General features: G+C 36.4%; 2 protein-coding genes across 4 annotated transcripts; both read left to right on the top strand.

The window, feature by feature from the left end:
* Nucleotides 1-2,266: 2,266 nt before the first annotated feature.
* On the top strand, nucleotides 2,267-7,579 carry LOC111496962 (mitogen-activated protein kinase kinase kinase 5-like). Of its 3 annotated transcripts, XR_002720536.1 has the most exons (12): nucleotides 2,267-3,148; nucleotides 3,342-4,106; nucleotides 4,186-4,273; nucleotides 4,738-4,800; nucleotides 4,894-5,057; nucleotides 5,290-5,365; nucleotides 5,887-5,946; nucleotides 6,085-6,210; nucleotides 6,382-6,591; nucleotides 6,677-6,777; nucleotides 6,884-7,212; nucleotides 7,293-7,579. XR_002720536.1 is itself a non-coding variant. In XM_023147551.1 (11 exons), exons 1-11 carry the CDS (start codon nucleotides 2,649-2,651, stop codon nucleotides 7,053-7,055), a joined length of 2,325 nt encoding a protein of 774 aa, XP_023003319.1. In that variant the 5' UTR covers nucleotides 2,267-2,648; the 3' UTR covers nucleotides 7,056-7,579. The 3 variants fall into 3 exon arrangements, 2 of the variants coding, with proteins under 2 accessions (XP_023003319.1, XP_023003320.1); XM_023147551.1 differs by having other exon boundaries at nucleotides 6,884-7,579; XM_023147552.1 differs by having other exon boundaries at nucleotides 2,268-3,148; nucleotides 6,928-7,579.
* Nucleotides 7,580-10,009: 2,430 nt separating this feature from the next.
* On the top strand, nucleotides 10,010-13,984 carry LOC111497146 (CDPK-related kinase 5-like). Its single transcript, XM_023147819.1, has 11 exons — nucleotides 10,010-10,932; nucleotides 11,414-11,544; nucleotides 11,650-11,691; nucleotides 11,789-11,897; nucleotides 11,968-12,046; nucleotides 12,137-12,433; nucleotides 12,507-12,619; nucleotides 12,765-12,872; nucleotides 12,947-13,009; nucleotides 13,098-13,265; nucleotides 13,386-13,984. Exons 1-11 carry the CDS (start codon nucleotides 10,351-10,353, stop codon nucleotides 13,521-13,523), a joined length of 1,830 nt encoding a protein of 609 aa, XP_023003587.1. The 5' UTR covers nucleotides 10,010-10,350; the 3' UTR covers nucleotides 13,524-13,984.
* The last annotated feature ends 791 nt before the right edge of the window (nucleotides 13,985-14,775 follow it).

The following is a 14,775-nucleotide window of genomic DNA, read 5'->3' as shown; positions in this document are numbered from 1 at the left end:
ACACGGAGAACCTAATTCGTTTATTGTCTTCTTATTCCATGGACCTACACGCTAATTTCTTAAGAATATTATGCTTTAAATCCATTTGTTGTTATTAGAATAATTTTATTCTTTCTATTATACTCTTTGAACGTGACAATAAGATCGAACAACCATATTCTTATATTCTTATTCTTATTTGATGTGCTTATGAAATATTATAAATAATTTGTCCATTATATACACTAACAGTTAGCTTTTTTTTAGTTAATGAGCTGTAATTTTGTATTTTGTTTTTACTATTTGTTAATTTAAAACAAATTATTAGAAAATAATAATAATAATAATAATAAATAAATAACACTGGGTAAATTAAATGGTCACGAAACAAATTAATTTTAATAATTATTTAGTCTGCCATTTTTCTATAAATAAATCTCATTTTAACTAAATTTGTAATTAGAAGTATGACAAATATAATTAGACAATTATGATTAATTTAATTCATACCTTAATACTATGAAACTACATTAATAAATATTCATTTTAGCTGGTTGTCCTCTCTAAAATAGGATATGATAATCCACTCTTTTGGATTTTGTGTCTCCGCAAAAAAAATTATCACTAAAAAATATAGATTCAAATAAAAATAAACATTTTTTTTATCAAAGCAATTATTGGAATTTTTTAATATTTTGAGCGGATGAATGTGAAATTCTTTTTTTTGGGTATGTAAAAAAAAAATAAGAAATCTTTAATTTACTCAATTATAAAATTGAAAATGGTATTTTTTTTTCTTGTTCAAAGAATTAAAAGAAATACACGGGTTGACCTTTCTTTTTCATATCTTTGTTTTATCATTTTCGGAATGGAAAAAATACGAATCCCCATCGCCCCAATAAACAAAAAAGTTTTTATTGATTTTTGATTTTATTATATATTTTCTATATTCTAGAATATAGAAAATATATAATATCTAATGAAATAGAAAACATGATGTTTGACTCTAATACTATTTGTAAGAGTCAAAGTCGACCGATAGTATGGTAGATATTGTCCGTCTCAACTAATTACATATGGTTGTCAATCTTACCGTTTTAAAACTCTAATACCATTTATAAAAAATGATTCATTCTACTCTCCAACTAACATGCCGATGTCAAAGTCACCCCAAATGATTGATCGAGTTAGGGTTCATGCGTTTGGTGGAGAAGGTAGGCAAAATATGGTGGGCGTTTTGGATGTTGCAATGCCAGCGCCATCTAATTCATTTCTTTGTTGTAGCAGAAAACAAGTTCTTGTGATTGCTCACAGGCTTCTGCAATCTGTAATACAGGGGAGCATCCGGGCAAAGCTTTGTTGGGAAGTTGCAGTCGTTGACGGAGGCAGAACCTAGTTTGTCAAAATGGTTTGTCTTTCTTCTTAAAGGCAGGCTGCAACACCACACCCTAGCTTCTCAAACACCACCACCATCTCTCTCTCTCTCTCTCTATATATATATATGTATATATATATAATTAAATTAAAGTCCGTAGACCAAAAGAGTAGACTTGTTCAAAATAAGTAAATAAATAAATGATTTGGATAACATGAAATCTAAATCTTAAGATTATGACCTATCCCTAATTCTTCATACTAATTACGAAATAATAAAATTAGTTGAGTTTTAGTATTATTTTCGGAAATTGTTGGCTAACTTTAAGGTTTGACTTCCAAGAAATAATATATATATATATATATATAGAGAGAGAGAGAGAGAGAGAGAGAGAAGAGGCCCTACCAAATTAACCTAATGTATTGTTGCGTTTAGAAATTTTATAACACATTATTGAAACATACTTTTGTTTAAGATTATATTTGATTAAAATAAGTATAAGAAAGATGATGAACATAAAATAAAATATTGTGATAAGGTAGTAAACTATATGTTTATATTAGGAAATGACAGATGAGATGAATTCAGTGAACCTATTGTAGTAAACAACAAAGGAAATTAAATTATATCCGATTTGATTTTAATAATAATAATGAAAAAAAAAAAAAGTGATAGATTGAGTGCGTTTGTAGGATGTTAGGGAGGAGGAGTTGATTAACTTGGGAGATGAAAGCAATCATGTGCCGGCGAGGCAATAGATTATTTCAAATTCAAATAGGTCAACCAAATTAATTTAATTCCGCATATTTCTTGTTCACATTACGTTAAGGTATTTCAATACTATTTTAAAATTCATGAGTAATAATGGGTTAGGTATATTATGATGGAAGAAAAAAACAGAACAAAGAAAAGAAAATGGGTTGGAAGGAGATTGAAGTTGAAGACGTTGGGACTGACAGCTACAAAACTAGGAGAGGGAAAGAAAAAAAAAGAAAGGAAGAAGATAATATAGTACAGAGAGATTAAGGAATATTTAGCTGTAAAATAGGCGAACATGGAGGATTATGGGGTTCTTTAATCTTTTCTTTGTCTGGAAGTGTAAGCCTGTTGGGAGTTTTGACTTCGTTACAGAAATGGCGAATTATTGACCTCTCAAATGGGGAATTCCTTACCGTTTGGAATGGGGGGACGTTGCAAACCGCGTTCTTTAACTCACGTCACTCTCTCTTTCCTTCAATCTTCTTCTTCTTCCTCTTCCATTCCATGATAGAATTACAATGATTCATTGTTCACCATGCGTTGGTTGCCTAACATCTCCTTTACCCCTTCTTCCATAGTCAGGATTCCGGGCACCGCCACCGGTGGCGATTCTCCCACCAGAAGGACTGCCTCCACTCGCTCCGACGACAATAATTATTGGAGAATTGCTTGGCGTTTTGGCGCCTCTAAGTATTCGCGCCAAAGGAAGCTTCGAAACCTAAGCGGACATGATCGCGCCGCTGCTTCTTTGCCTAAATGGTCCGATACTACGCCCGAGCCCGTCTCCTTCTCCAAATCGCCTAGTACCTCTGAGGATCGTGCCGTGCCGTTGCCGCTCCCGGAGCTTTCCCCTACGTTTCAGCGTCGAGAAGGGATTTCGAATTCGAATTCTGGATGTGGAGATGCGGATTGCCCTCTTCCGTCGCCCAAGGTGTTGCGTGGTCGAGGCGGGGACGACCGCGATGTAGATAGAGATAGAACTGCCCCTGCTCACAAGATTGGGGGTGGGGTCTCCAATAGCGCTCCGATTAGAAGGTACCCGAACTGGAATGTTCTTCGTACTCTCTCTACTCCTAATGTTAAATGCCGTATTTGATGGTTATATGCTTCTTGTCTCATCTCATTCATGTCAATTAGAGGATGGTGTAATAAGTTAGGTCTTGTTGATTATTGAATTATCTTGTGTGTTTCCATTATGAGTTTGTTTTTGTTAAATCGAATAAACCAGTATATTTGATTCCCGGGAGAGGCAGAGGAAAGAAGAGCAGGTTGAGACAAGGTCGTCTAGCAGGGCGAGTCGAGATGCATTAGGACATCCGCAAAGATCGCGGAACAGTTTCAGGATTGATGTTCCCAGTAGAAGTGCTCCTACTAGTCCTTATGCAAGTCCTGCACTCAGTCCCCAAAGAAATAGTTCCATTAACCTTTCAAATATCCATCATGAGGCGGCTCCAGTCGGAAATCAAGGCTGGTCTGCACCTGAGCTGCCAAATTTCCATTATGGGACTCCAGTAGGAAATCACGTCTGGTCTGCTCCCGAGCTGCCAGCCTCAGCAATGATGCGGAGGGTTCCTCCTGCATTCTTTGATGGCTCCACTTTTAGCTCTGAGAGTTCTCCCATGCATAGCCCAAGAATGCATAGCCCAACAACACATAGCCCAAGAATGCATAGCCCAAGAATGCATAGTCCAAGAGGTAGAAGTCCCCACCGAGATCCCAGAAGTCCTACAGGACCTGCATCTCCATTGCACACCAAGATTTCCCTTGAAACACGTTCTGTGCATCGAGAAACTGCTGGTCCTGTGAGTGTCCACCCTTTACCTCTTCCTCCTGGAGTACCAATGCCTTCACCATCAACCTCAATGCCTTTACAATCAACACCAATTACACAAGCCAACACTAAAACTGAGGCAATCTCAAAGAAAAATCAATGGCAGAAAGGAAAGCTTATTGGCCGGGGCACATTTGGTAGTGTTTACGTTGCAAGCAACAGGTAATATGAGTTCCGTTGACATTTTCTGTTATTGTCATTTGCTTTTGCGGACTGATTGTGTAATTTTTACTCCCTCTAGAGAAAATGGATCTTTATGTGCAATGAAGGAAGTTGAATTATTTCCTGATGATCCGAAATCGGCTGAATGTATAAAGCAATTAGAACAGGTAATTTCAATATTCATATGAGCTGATGTCAACTCTCATATGCACAGTTGCACACTCTTTTAGTTTTTTGTCACAAACTTTTTTTTTTTTTGCATGTCTGAAAGATCTTCCTTATATGATCGTAGGATGATCTTCTTCAATAGTTTTCATATTAGTGGACAAGCATTTGGCTGACAAATTCTTGTTTGTTATGTAAGATTGAAGGTGTGCCTATCTGACGTCCTACTTGCTACAACCTGTTATGTAAAATGATGAAATGTTTTTCTGTGACTTGTTCTTTAGTCTTCATTGAGGCAGGCTTAAAATTGGCTCATGCTATTTTTAAATACTGCCGTCAGCAATCTTCATCCATGTGGTGTTAATCTTCTACTATTTTAAAGTGCCATAGTTTCTCATTTGTCCTCTCATGGCAGGATGAAACTTGATCTTGTTTAGCTTTGCCTCTCTTCTTCTAACTGTCACAGGAGATCAAACTTCTGAGCCAGCTAAAGCATCCAAATATTGTCCAGTACTATGGCAGTGATGTTGTAAGTAACTATCGTGCTTGTTGCAACTTTTTAAAGTTGTTCATTTTTATAATCTTATATCTAAATATAATTCTTACGCTGTGGTCTATTTAGGTTGAAGATCGATTGTATATATACCTGGAGTATGTTCATCCTGGTTCAATTAATAAATATGTCCGTGAACATTGTGGAGCCATGACAGAATCTGTTGTTCGGAATTTTACTCGTCACATCCTCTCAGGGCTGGCCTACTTACACAGCACAAAGACTATACATCGGTATGGAACATTTGTGTTGATGCGTTTGATAATAAGTCTTCAGGTTGACATGTAAAATCAAGATGACCATAAAAATTCTATTGAAAATAAGAAAGAAATGCTTGAATATTTTAGTTTCTATCTTCAAATATCTTCTTAATCTTGAAAGAAAATAATTACGGACTTGCGTGTAAGCTTATTTTATGTCTATATGATTATATCTGTTTGGGGATTTAATTTTTCATTTATCCAGGGACATTAAAGGTGCTAATTTGCTTGTAGACTCTTGTGGGGTTGTCAAGCTTGCTGACTTTGGAATGGCTAAACATGTAAGTTTGAGATTGAGTGCGAATTTCCCTCTACTATTTCCTCCTTTTAGCATCTGTTACTTAGCCCTCTTCTTTCTGTATTTTTGCCAATTTCAATAAATTAATGGCATTGATCTCTGAGTTTGGGTTTATATTTTACTTTCGATAGTCGAACCTTTTCTTTTCACCCATTTGTGTCTTTATTCTTGATGTTGACAACAGTCGAGGAAAAGTATAATATTTGTTTGCTCTAGTCAATTGCTGCAAACATGGTCTAATTAGTGCTCACAACCTATATACTTTTTCAATTTGTTTCAGCTTGTGTAATGTTATTGTCTAGGCACTCTCAACTTTAGTATCATGTCGAGCAGTCCAAAGTTCGGAGAAAAGTCATCTTTGTTTGAATGATTCTTACAAATTGGTTGCTGCATGATTGTTAGGATTAATGACTTCAGATGGTGTTAATTTGAATTGCCTTTGGAGAGAGAATTGTTTATTCTTGTAGGATTAGACATGAATGATGCTGATATATATCTGTACAGCTTACAGGACAAGTTGCTGATCTCTCTTTAAAGGGAAGTCCATACTGGATGGCTCCTGAGGTATCTTCTTGTTCCCACATTAGACATGTTATTGGCTTATTGTTTCTCTTAATGACCGCAATCACTGACGTAATAATTTACTTGGATTGGCTATTTAGCAATGATGGAAGTGATTGAAATTTGTCTTTTTTCCTGCAGCTTCTTCTGTCTGTGATGCAGAAAGATAACAACTCTGATCTTGCCCTGGCTGTTGATATTTGGAGCCTTGGGTGCACTATTATAGAAATGTTCACTGGCAAGCCACCTTGGAGCGAGTATGAAGGGGTGAGTGTTGGATAACTTGGCATGTGCTTGTAGCTGCATCAACTAAGATAGAATTTTCATTTTTTTCCACACATGCCAATTGGTGAATTGCATATTCAATTGATCATTGGTAGTTATTTTTTATGAGTTCGGTAGACTGGTTGGTGGTTACAAATTCATTTGTTAATACAGGCTGCAGCAATGTTTAAGGTCATGAGAGATGCCCCAACAATACCTGAATCATTATCTTACGAAGCCAGAGAGTTCTTAAAATGCTGCTTTCAGAGAAATCCGGCAGAGAGGCCGACTGCTGCCATGCTGCTTGAACATCCGTTTATGAAAAACTTGCAGAATCCAGAAGCTCCATCTTTCTCGCTGGCCGTAGCTGGATCAAATTCGACGGTAAACATAACACAGATGCAATCCCCCCTCCCTCGCCCCGGGCTTAACTTATAATTTTTCGTAACAGTGTGGTTCATGATACCAGGATAAATGCTATAGCCCAAGTGAACAGTTTTCAAGTAAATTTGATCAGCTTTCCATGCTTCCAAGCTCACAAAATCCCAAGGGAAAATTAGCTTCCGAGAGGCAAGAGTTGCTTTTTCCCATGCTCTCCAGTCCATGAATGTTAATGCATTCATTATAATGCTCTGCATGACCTAGTTTCATACGTTATTGTTTTCTTCTTTCCCAGTGTGATTGGCCCACTATCTCATTATGAAATCTCTGACTTAACAGCAATGTCTCGTTATTCCCCCCGTTCTACCCTTGAGGCCCTTCCACTACTGTCTCCTCCACGCTCAGTCCAAAGTATGCATTCCCCTGCAAATGCGCTCGGCTATGTAAATCAAACCAATAAAAGATGAGCCATGCAGTATTATAGCGAAGGAAAGTATCTGCGCCAGGCATGCCTCTGGCTTTGCTTGTACCTTCAATCGACCAGCAGTTGGCAGGGGTGGCTGAAGTATCGGTGAAAAATCAGCTTCAGAACGAGAAGCCAGATTCAGATGGTGTGCCTAGTAGGTGAGTTTCTGGCATAGATTGTTGTCTACTCATGTAGGTTTTCTTTTCTCCTTCTGATATGTTCTTTTGAAATGTAAAAGCTTCTGGTGTGGAAGTCTTCCCTGAAGTGGAAGTTGAGAAACAATTATGCATGCTGTTTTTTCCATTTTAGAGCTTCAGTAATGGCGACATCCACTGATCATTCCAAATCACCACTTCCTTATACAACTTCAATCTGAATTTTGAATTTGTATATACCAGAGAGGTTTGATAATGGAATCATATGGTCCAACAGCAATTGCTTGCAAATTTCGTTTGTTTGATTCCAATAGACAATTCTTTTGTTTTGTCTGATACATTCAGCAACATGATTTCTGATTCTTGTGTTTTTAGTACAAGTGCAGATACAAATTTATGATTCTTGCTAATGAAGTAAACATTCGAGATGAAAATAAGATAATTAAAAGCGCAAAGAACCAAAATACAGACTAATATTAACACAGACTAATCCTAAGAAATTTAGAAGCGAAGAACACAAATTGAATTCCAAGTCCTAAGAAATTTTGGTGGACGTGAAGCTGCGATGGAACTTGCAGAGCAGCTGTTCAAATGAAGATGAGTCCAACAACTAAGTGGCCCCCTTGGACGCCTACACAATCAGCAGGTTCGACAGTCGGACCAAGCTGCCATGAAGAACAACACAACTGCTCCTTCAGTGGTAATCATATCTGTTCTCAAAAAGTTGGCTTCTTCTGGGCCAAATGGTGGTTGCCGGCCAGGCTTCTCCTAATTTTGGCTTTGTCGATGGCGATTAATTTAAAAAAAAAAAAAATCGTCATTTGCGTAGAAAATGAGATTGAGAATCAGTTGAGATATAAAAATTAGATGTTGAGGAAGAGGTAGGCCATCGCTTTAAATCCATCAGCCGCTCATTGTGTCATCATATGCTTCATTGTTCGGTTCATGCACTCGTAAGAGCGTATGTCATTATCCTCCAACAATTCCGTCTTCAACAAACTTGATTCCTCAACCTTCATTTCATTGTTACCAAACCATTTTCTTTCTCATACTATAATTCCATGTCTTTCAAAATGCAATCTGTAAAATCGTAAATTACAGAAATTATAGGAAAAAGCATCTTTGTTTAAAAAAAAAAAATAATACAATAGTTTTGTTTTTTATTAAATTTTAAAATTTTCAAAAATTTCCCTCGACCTTTCAAAGGTGTTAATTAATTAATTTATTTGTTAAATTTAAAATAATTCTCAGTATAAGAGGTGGTTTTTACCATTGCCTTTCCAACTTAAAGATTACTTGTATGTCAAGTTTGAGTTGTTTAATTAATTGACTTTTCAAAAGTACGGTTGACAAAACTTTAATATTTTTCATATAAACCTTAACAGTAAATATATTATTGAATGTTTTTTAAAAGTTAAAACGCATTTTAACAGTTTTTTAAAATTAAAAAGAATATTACTAAAAATATATCTTCATGTATGATATGAAACATTAGTTAAATTATTAGAAAAATAAGTTTGTAATCAAAATGGAAGTTAAATTGATTAATAATTTCTTATCTTATGAATTATTTAGGTTTAAGTTTTGGAAATCACTACTTGATTAAGTTGTATTTGACACTCTCTTTATTTTTATTTTAAAACATAGCAACATTAATTCTTCATTTAATCCCATTATTCTCTCTTTTTTCACCTAATTTATGAGTGCTGTTATATTAGAGCAAATGATTGACTTCAAAAACACTACTTTCTAATATGACTCAATTACTAATCACTTTTTTTTTTTTTTTAATTTCAAGTTTTATATGTTGGTTGGCGTTATTGTTGTTATCAATATGATCGTTTACGACCAATTAAGCTTCTAATCATCACTTCCAATTTATATACAAAATTTTTTGTACATTTTAATACATACAAAATTAGTATATTATTTACTCTATAATTATTTGTCGCTAGCTATGTATAGTTTATTTGCCAGGTTACATAATTTGTCTATGTATTTTTTTCAAATGTAAAATAAAATAAATATTAAAAAAAAAAAAAACTGAAAAAGTGGTCCCAAATACAATTAATAATAAATAAAATTGAAGTTGATGAGAAAGAATGATGATGGCCCACATGACCCAATTAGATTTGCTCATTGCCGATCAAACTTTTTTTATTCTTTAGGTCGGTTGGGTTGACTTTTGTAATATTATTTATTTATTATTTTATCAATTTTATTTAATCCCATAATTAAATTTTTCCCACCAATTTTCTTTTTATTTTTAAATATGAGCTGGACCCGAGAACGCTTTGGTCAACCCCATTACTCGGTCTTTCCCAACTTCCCCTATTCCAAGTATTTGTTAGGAATTGCCATTTCTTTTGCTCTGTCAAACTAAAAAAAAAAAAAAAAAAACCAATTATTTCAATCCTTTCTAATTCTTAATTATTTCAAACTAAAATGCTAAAAAGTCAAAGTCAAACTCAAAATTAAAAAATAAAATGAGAAATTTAGTCTCAATAATTTCAAAACAAATTTAAAATGTAATCAAATGAAGGAAGTGGATGCTGCATTGGAAGGGAAGGAGAGCAGCGGCTGCCTTTTCTGGAAACTATTTATTAAAAATTACAAATATTAAGAATATACACAGAGTGGTAAATTAACTAACTTTCCAAATATTAAATGTTTAAATTAATCCCCATCCAGATGTTCGCCAAGTGTCCCAAATTTTAAAATGGTGTATGTTTTTTGACCACTCGTTTCCTTGGCCACCAAAATACAATACCGCTTTGCCTTTTAAAACCAGAAAGTTTAAGCTGGTGATGGATGGATTGATTGAGTGTCACGTTATTGGATGTTTCATCCGAGCTTCCTTTAATTAAATTTTATTTTTTTCTTGGTGGGTTTGTTCCTTTATTTCAATTGGGGTTCAAATCTAAAAGTGGAGGGCATCCTCGTTTGGCCTCTCTGATTTGGATCTCCCATCTCTCTGGCACCATATCACACAATTAAGAGCTCCATTTCCATTTTTAGATTCTTATCTCTCCAGGAAGTCAAGATTATAGTTGCGAATTTTGTTTTTAATGTGCATTATCTTACCTGACGTTCTGTCTTCGAATTCCAGTGTTTGATTTACGGAGTTTTAGGCCGTAAATCATGGGTATCTGTGTATCCAAACCGTCGTCGATGAAGATCGTTGCCGTTCCGCCGAAGGGGGGTTCAGTTCAAGGGGTTCAAGGTCCGCTGCCGTTGCAGCTACCTCCGGCCACAGTCGATGGCGAAAACCCCAGCAATGAGAGGGAGGGAGAGAAAATTGATTTCGACTTGGAAACTCCCAAGAAGTCGCCCTACTTCCCCCTTTTCAGTCCGAGTCCCGCTCACTATCTCTTCTCGAAGAAGTCTCCGTCGAGATCTCCGGCGAATGTGAGCTCCAATTCGACGCCCAAGCGGTTCTTCAGGAAGCCATTTCCGCCGCCGTCCCCTGCAAAACATCTAATGGCTGTATTGGCTAGACGCCACGGCTCAGTGAAGCCGAATGAGGCATCCATTCCAGAGGGGAAGGAGATTGATGGGCCTGGTCTTGACAAGAGCTTTGGATTCTCGAAGCATTTTAGGAACAAGTATGAGCTCGGAGAAGAGGTGGGGAAGGGGCATTTTGGGCACACATGCAGAGCGACGGTCAAGAAAGGGGAACTTAAGGGGCACCAAGTCGCTGTGAAGGTCATCTCTAAAGCCAAGGTGTGCTCTCTCTCCCCAGTTTGTATTGAATTTTACTTCTACTTTGCACAACTATATTACCCTTTTTATGAATTCATGATTATTGGAAGAAGGATGAATCATTGATTGATCTTGATATTCTTGAGGCTATGTTGATGAGATCTGGAAAAATTATTGTGATATCCTCCTTTCCACCATAGCTAACAACCAGAAACATCCTTTCACAGAGATCCAAATGATATAGAAAGCTTGGGTGTTTTAAGAGTTGACTTCATAGATCGATTGTTTCAGTCTTGTGAGTCTGGTTTGGCTGGCAAACCATGGACTTTGGGATGCATTCGATCCCCTTATTTAGTATGTTAATGTTCAATTAATATCTTAATTTGAGGTAGAATATAATACAACATTTTGATCTTGTATATCAGTGAAAGTGGGTAGCATCCTTTTGAATTGGACTTGCTTGTTTCTGATTAACCGATCCTGTGTCATGAACTGTTGTCAGATGACCACTGCCATTGCCATTGAGGATGTCAGAAGGGAAGTGAAGATATTGAAAGCTTTGAGTGGACACAAAAACTTAGTGCATTTCCATGATGCATGTGAAGATCATGACAATGTCTATATAGTAATGGAGTAAGCTCTAAACTCTTCGTTTATATTAAAAACATGCATTTCTGGAACTGTTATTTTTTGACGAAGTTTATATTGAGGGACTGTAATTTTGTATGAAATTTTCAGATTGTGTGAAGGAGGAGAGCTCTTGGATAGAATACTCTCCAGGTATCGATTGTGGAGTCGTTATGCTTTATGGATTTTGGGCATTTTATTGGACTTGAAATTGACTGGTTGACGATGTTTTTATTTTCAATCATCACAGAGGCGGGAAATTTTCGGAGGATGATGCAAGATCAGTATTGATACAAATCCTCAATGTAGCTGCATTTTGCCACCTCCAAGGGGTGGTGCACCGGGATCTTAAGCCTGAGGTAAACAAATACCAATTTTGCCTTGAATCTGTCTGGAGTTGTTACCTAATATAGCTGCTTGCTGGTTCAGAACTTTTTATATGCGTGGAAGGATGAAAGTTCACAATTGAAGGCCATAGATTTTGGCTTATCAGATTTTGTAAAACCAGGTTTGTTTGTTTGCTTTCCCCAAATAGTCGAAATTTCCTGTAATGATTCTTGAATTTTTGTATGATTGTGATGTTGTGATTCATTTGCAGATGAGAGGCTGAACGACATTGTTGGCAGTGCTTATTATGTAGCTCCTGAAGTCCTACGTAGATCTTATGGCACGGAGGCTGACATGTGGAGTATTGGTGTGATTGCATATATTCTGCTGTGTGGCAGCCGTCCATTCTGGGCAAGGACCGAGTCTGGCATTTTCAAGTCTGTTTTGAAGGTTGATCCAAATTTCGAGGATCCACCTTGGCCATCTTTGTCTCCTGAATCTAAAGATGTTGTTAAGCGCCTTTTGAATAAAGACCCAGAGAAAAGAATGAGTGCTGCTCAAGCTCTAAGTGAGTACTTCTGAGCTTTGAAGTTCTTTTTTCCTTTTGATTCCTACTTATCAACTCGAGTATGTACATGCAGGCCATCCTTGGTTTAAAGATTGTAGAGAAGTAAAAATTCCTCTTGATGTACGTTTGCTTAAGCTTATGAGAGCTTATATGTGTTCATCTTCTCTAAGAAAAGCTGCTCTAAAGGTGAGTACTGTGCCATTCAATTATGAGAGTTTCTTGAGGTCGAAAACGGGCATGATGCGAAACAAGATTAAATGTTAAAACCTCCCATGGAGAAGTTATGAATTTCTTTCTGTTTCTTATAGTTCCTTTCCATGGTTTTTTGCAGGCATTGTCAAAGACATTGTCTGAAGATGAACTCAGCTATTTTAAAATTCAGTTCGCACTCCTGGAACCAAATAAAAATGGCACCATAAGCTTGGAAAACATAAAAGAGGTTTGGATCATCCTCTCCTCTTTCCTTTTTCTGCCATTGTTATTATTTCTAAGATCCCATTGTTTTACTGCCAGACTCTGATGAAAAACGGAACAGAGGCAATGAAAGAATCACGAATTATTGACTTTTTGACATCGGTAAGCTACTTGACGTGTTCGTGGCGTGATAATATCTTCTTAGCTTTATAAAATCTCAATCATATTGATTACCTCTATTTCCTGGCAGCTCAACGCCTTGCAATTCAGAAGGATGGACTTTGAGGAGTTCTGTGCAGCTACACTTAGTGTCCGTCAACTGGAGGACCTTAGTCACTGGGAACAACTTGCTCACAGTGCCTACGAACATTTTGAGAAGGATGGAAATAGGGCGATCATGATCGAGGAACTAGCTTCGGTACGTTCAATCAATCACGTGTTAACTATGCGTTGTAATTCGAACTTAGAGAGTCGTATCCTATTGATAAAAAGATGAAACTCTTAACCATCATCATTTGATGCTGTTGACTCTTCTCAGGAACTTGGTCTGAGCCCTTCGGTCCCTGTTCATTCTGTTCTTCAAGATTGGATTAGACACAGCGATGGGAAGCTGAGCTTCCTTGGGTTTGTGAAACTCTTACATGGGCCATCCAGCCGGACTGGTAGACGTCAATAATAATAGGACGTGTTGAAATAGAAATCTCAAAACTACTGATTGCCCTCTGCTGCCGAAGGAATGAGAGGTGGGTGGCTAAAAGATTTGATTTGGTGTCCCAAATTCCATAATCTTTCATAGGAGCTGCTACCGTTGTCGTCAGTCAATCGGCGGGATCGCTGGAGCATCTTCAAGCAGCAATGACTGCAAATCTCTGATCAACTAAAACACACACGTCCATATGATAAGGGAGATGAAGGTGTTTAGGGTAGGCGTTTATAGGATTTTGTTGTACAGGCGTTGTAAAATATGTTCAGTTTCAGGTGAGTGATTAGAAGATTATATATTATATATTACAGAATTTCTGACCAAATGTCGGATGTTGTTGGTTTTGTTTATAATGTCGGTTTTTAGCTTCCCCTTTTATTGAACAGTGAAAAGGATCGTATATCTAATTCTTAATCAAACTTCTTTTTCCACCTCCCTTTCAAATATATATATATATATATATATACATTCTTATTAGTATATATTCAAAGAAAAAGAAAAACAAGATAATATCATTTTTATTACACTCACATTTTAAAATTCAATATCTATCTCTTATCTCTGTGTGAGATTTGGAGTCTCTTTAAATAGACACGTTTTAAGGCTGACAACGCACTACATGGTATATCATTAGAGAGCTAGACATTATGTGTGACATCATCAAGAAGTCATTGGTTGGAGAGAGGAACATAACATTTTTTATATGCTCAAAGATATGAATACTTCTACACAGTAGACCGTTTTAAAATTTAAAATTGTGAAGATAATATTTACTAGTGATGAGCTTGAGTTATTACACCTCAAACTCACCCCATTACTAACTCCAACCAAACTAAGTTTTATAAATTGAGATAGGATTAGCTTAGAAGATGAAAAAATATAGTATAAATGGAAATAATAATTGTAGTTGAATATTCAAATAATATTGTTTAAGGTGTGTAAGAAGTGATACGTACCCCACAAAGCACATAAACAGTAAACTCCATCCCATCGGTGAATGTGGTATCTTCAATAACTTGCGAAATCCAGAGAAAATACAAACACCTTCAATTCAAAGATTTGTTTGTTAAAAACAAAACAGAACAAAAAACAGAGCATTAAATATAGAGAGCGAAAGAGAGAGAGAGGGAGAAGGAAAATTGAAGGAAAATGAGTTGTCCCATTTGAGAACACGAATGGATCCCATACAACCCCACCCACCCTGTTGCATTCTACCACTAGGCCC

The sequence above is a fragment of the Cucurbita maxima genome, unplaced genomic scaffold, assembly GCF_002738345.1.
Source record: "Cucurbita maxima cultivar Rimu unplaced genomic scaffold, Cmax_1.0 Cma_Scf00023, whole genome shotgun sequence".
NCBI classification, from domain to species: Eukaryota; Viridiplantae; Streptophyta; class Magnoliopsida; order Cucurbitales; family Cucurbitaceae; genus Cucurbita; species Cucurbita maxima.
Note: the sequence above shows the minus strand (reverse complement) of the source record. Positions and strands in the feature narration are given on the sequence as shown.

Coding starts and splice junctions, on each gene's coding strand:
- LOC111496962 (XM_023147551.1), top strand. CDS start 2,649: ATGCGTTGGTTGCCTAACATCTCCTTTACCCCTTCTTCCATAGTCAGG. Junction 5,366..5,886: donor ACTTTGGAATGGCTAAACAT/GTAAGTTTGAGA, acceptor ATATCTGTACAG/CTTACAGGACAAGTTGCTGA. Junction 5,947..6,084: donor CATACTGGATGGCTCCTGAG/GTATCTTCTTGT, acceptor TTTTTCCTGCAG/CTTCTTCTGTCTGTGATGCA.
- LOC111497146 (XM_023147819.1), top strand. CDS start 10,351: ATGGGTATCTGTGTATCCAAACCGTCGTCGATGAAGATCGTTGCCGTT. Junction 11,545..11,649: donor AATGTCTATATAGTAATGGA/GTAAGCTCTAAA, acceptor TGAAATTTTCAG/ATTGTGTGAAGGAGGAGAGC. Junction 12,620..12,764: donor TAAGAAAAGCTGCTCTAAAG/GTGAGTACTGTG, acceptor GGTTTTTTGCAG/GCATTGTCAAAGACATTGTC.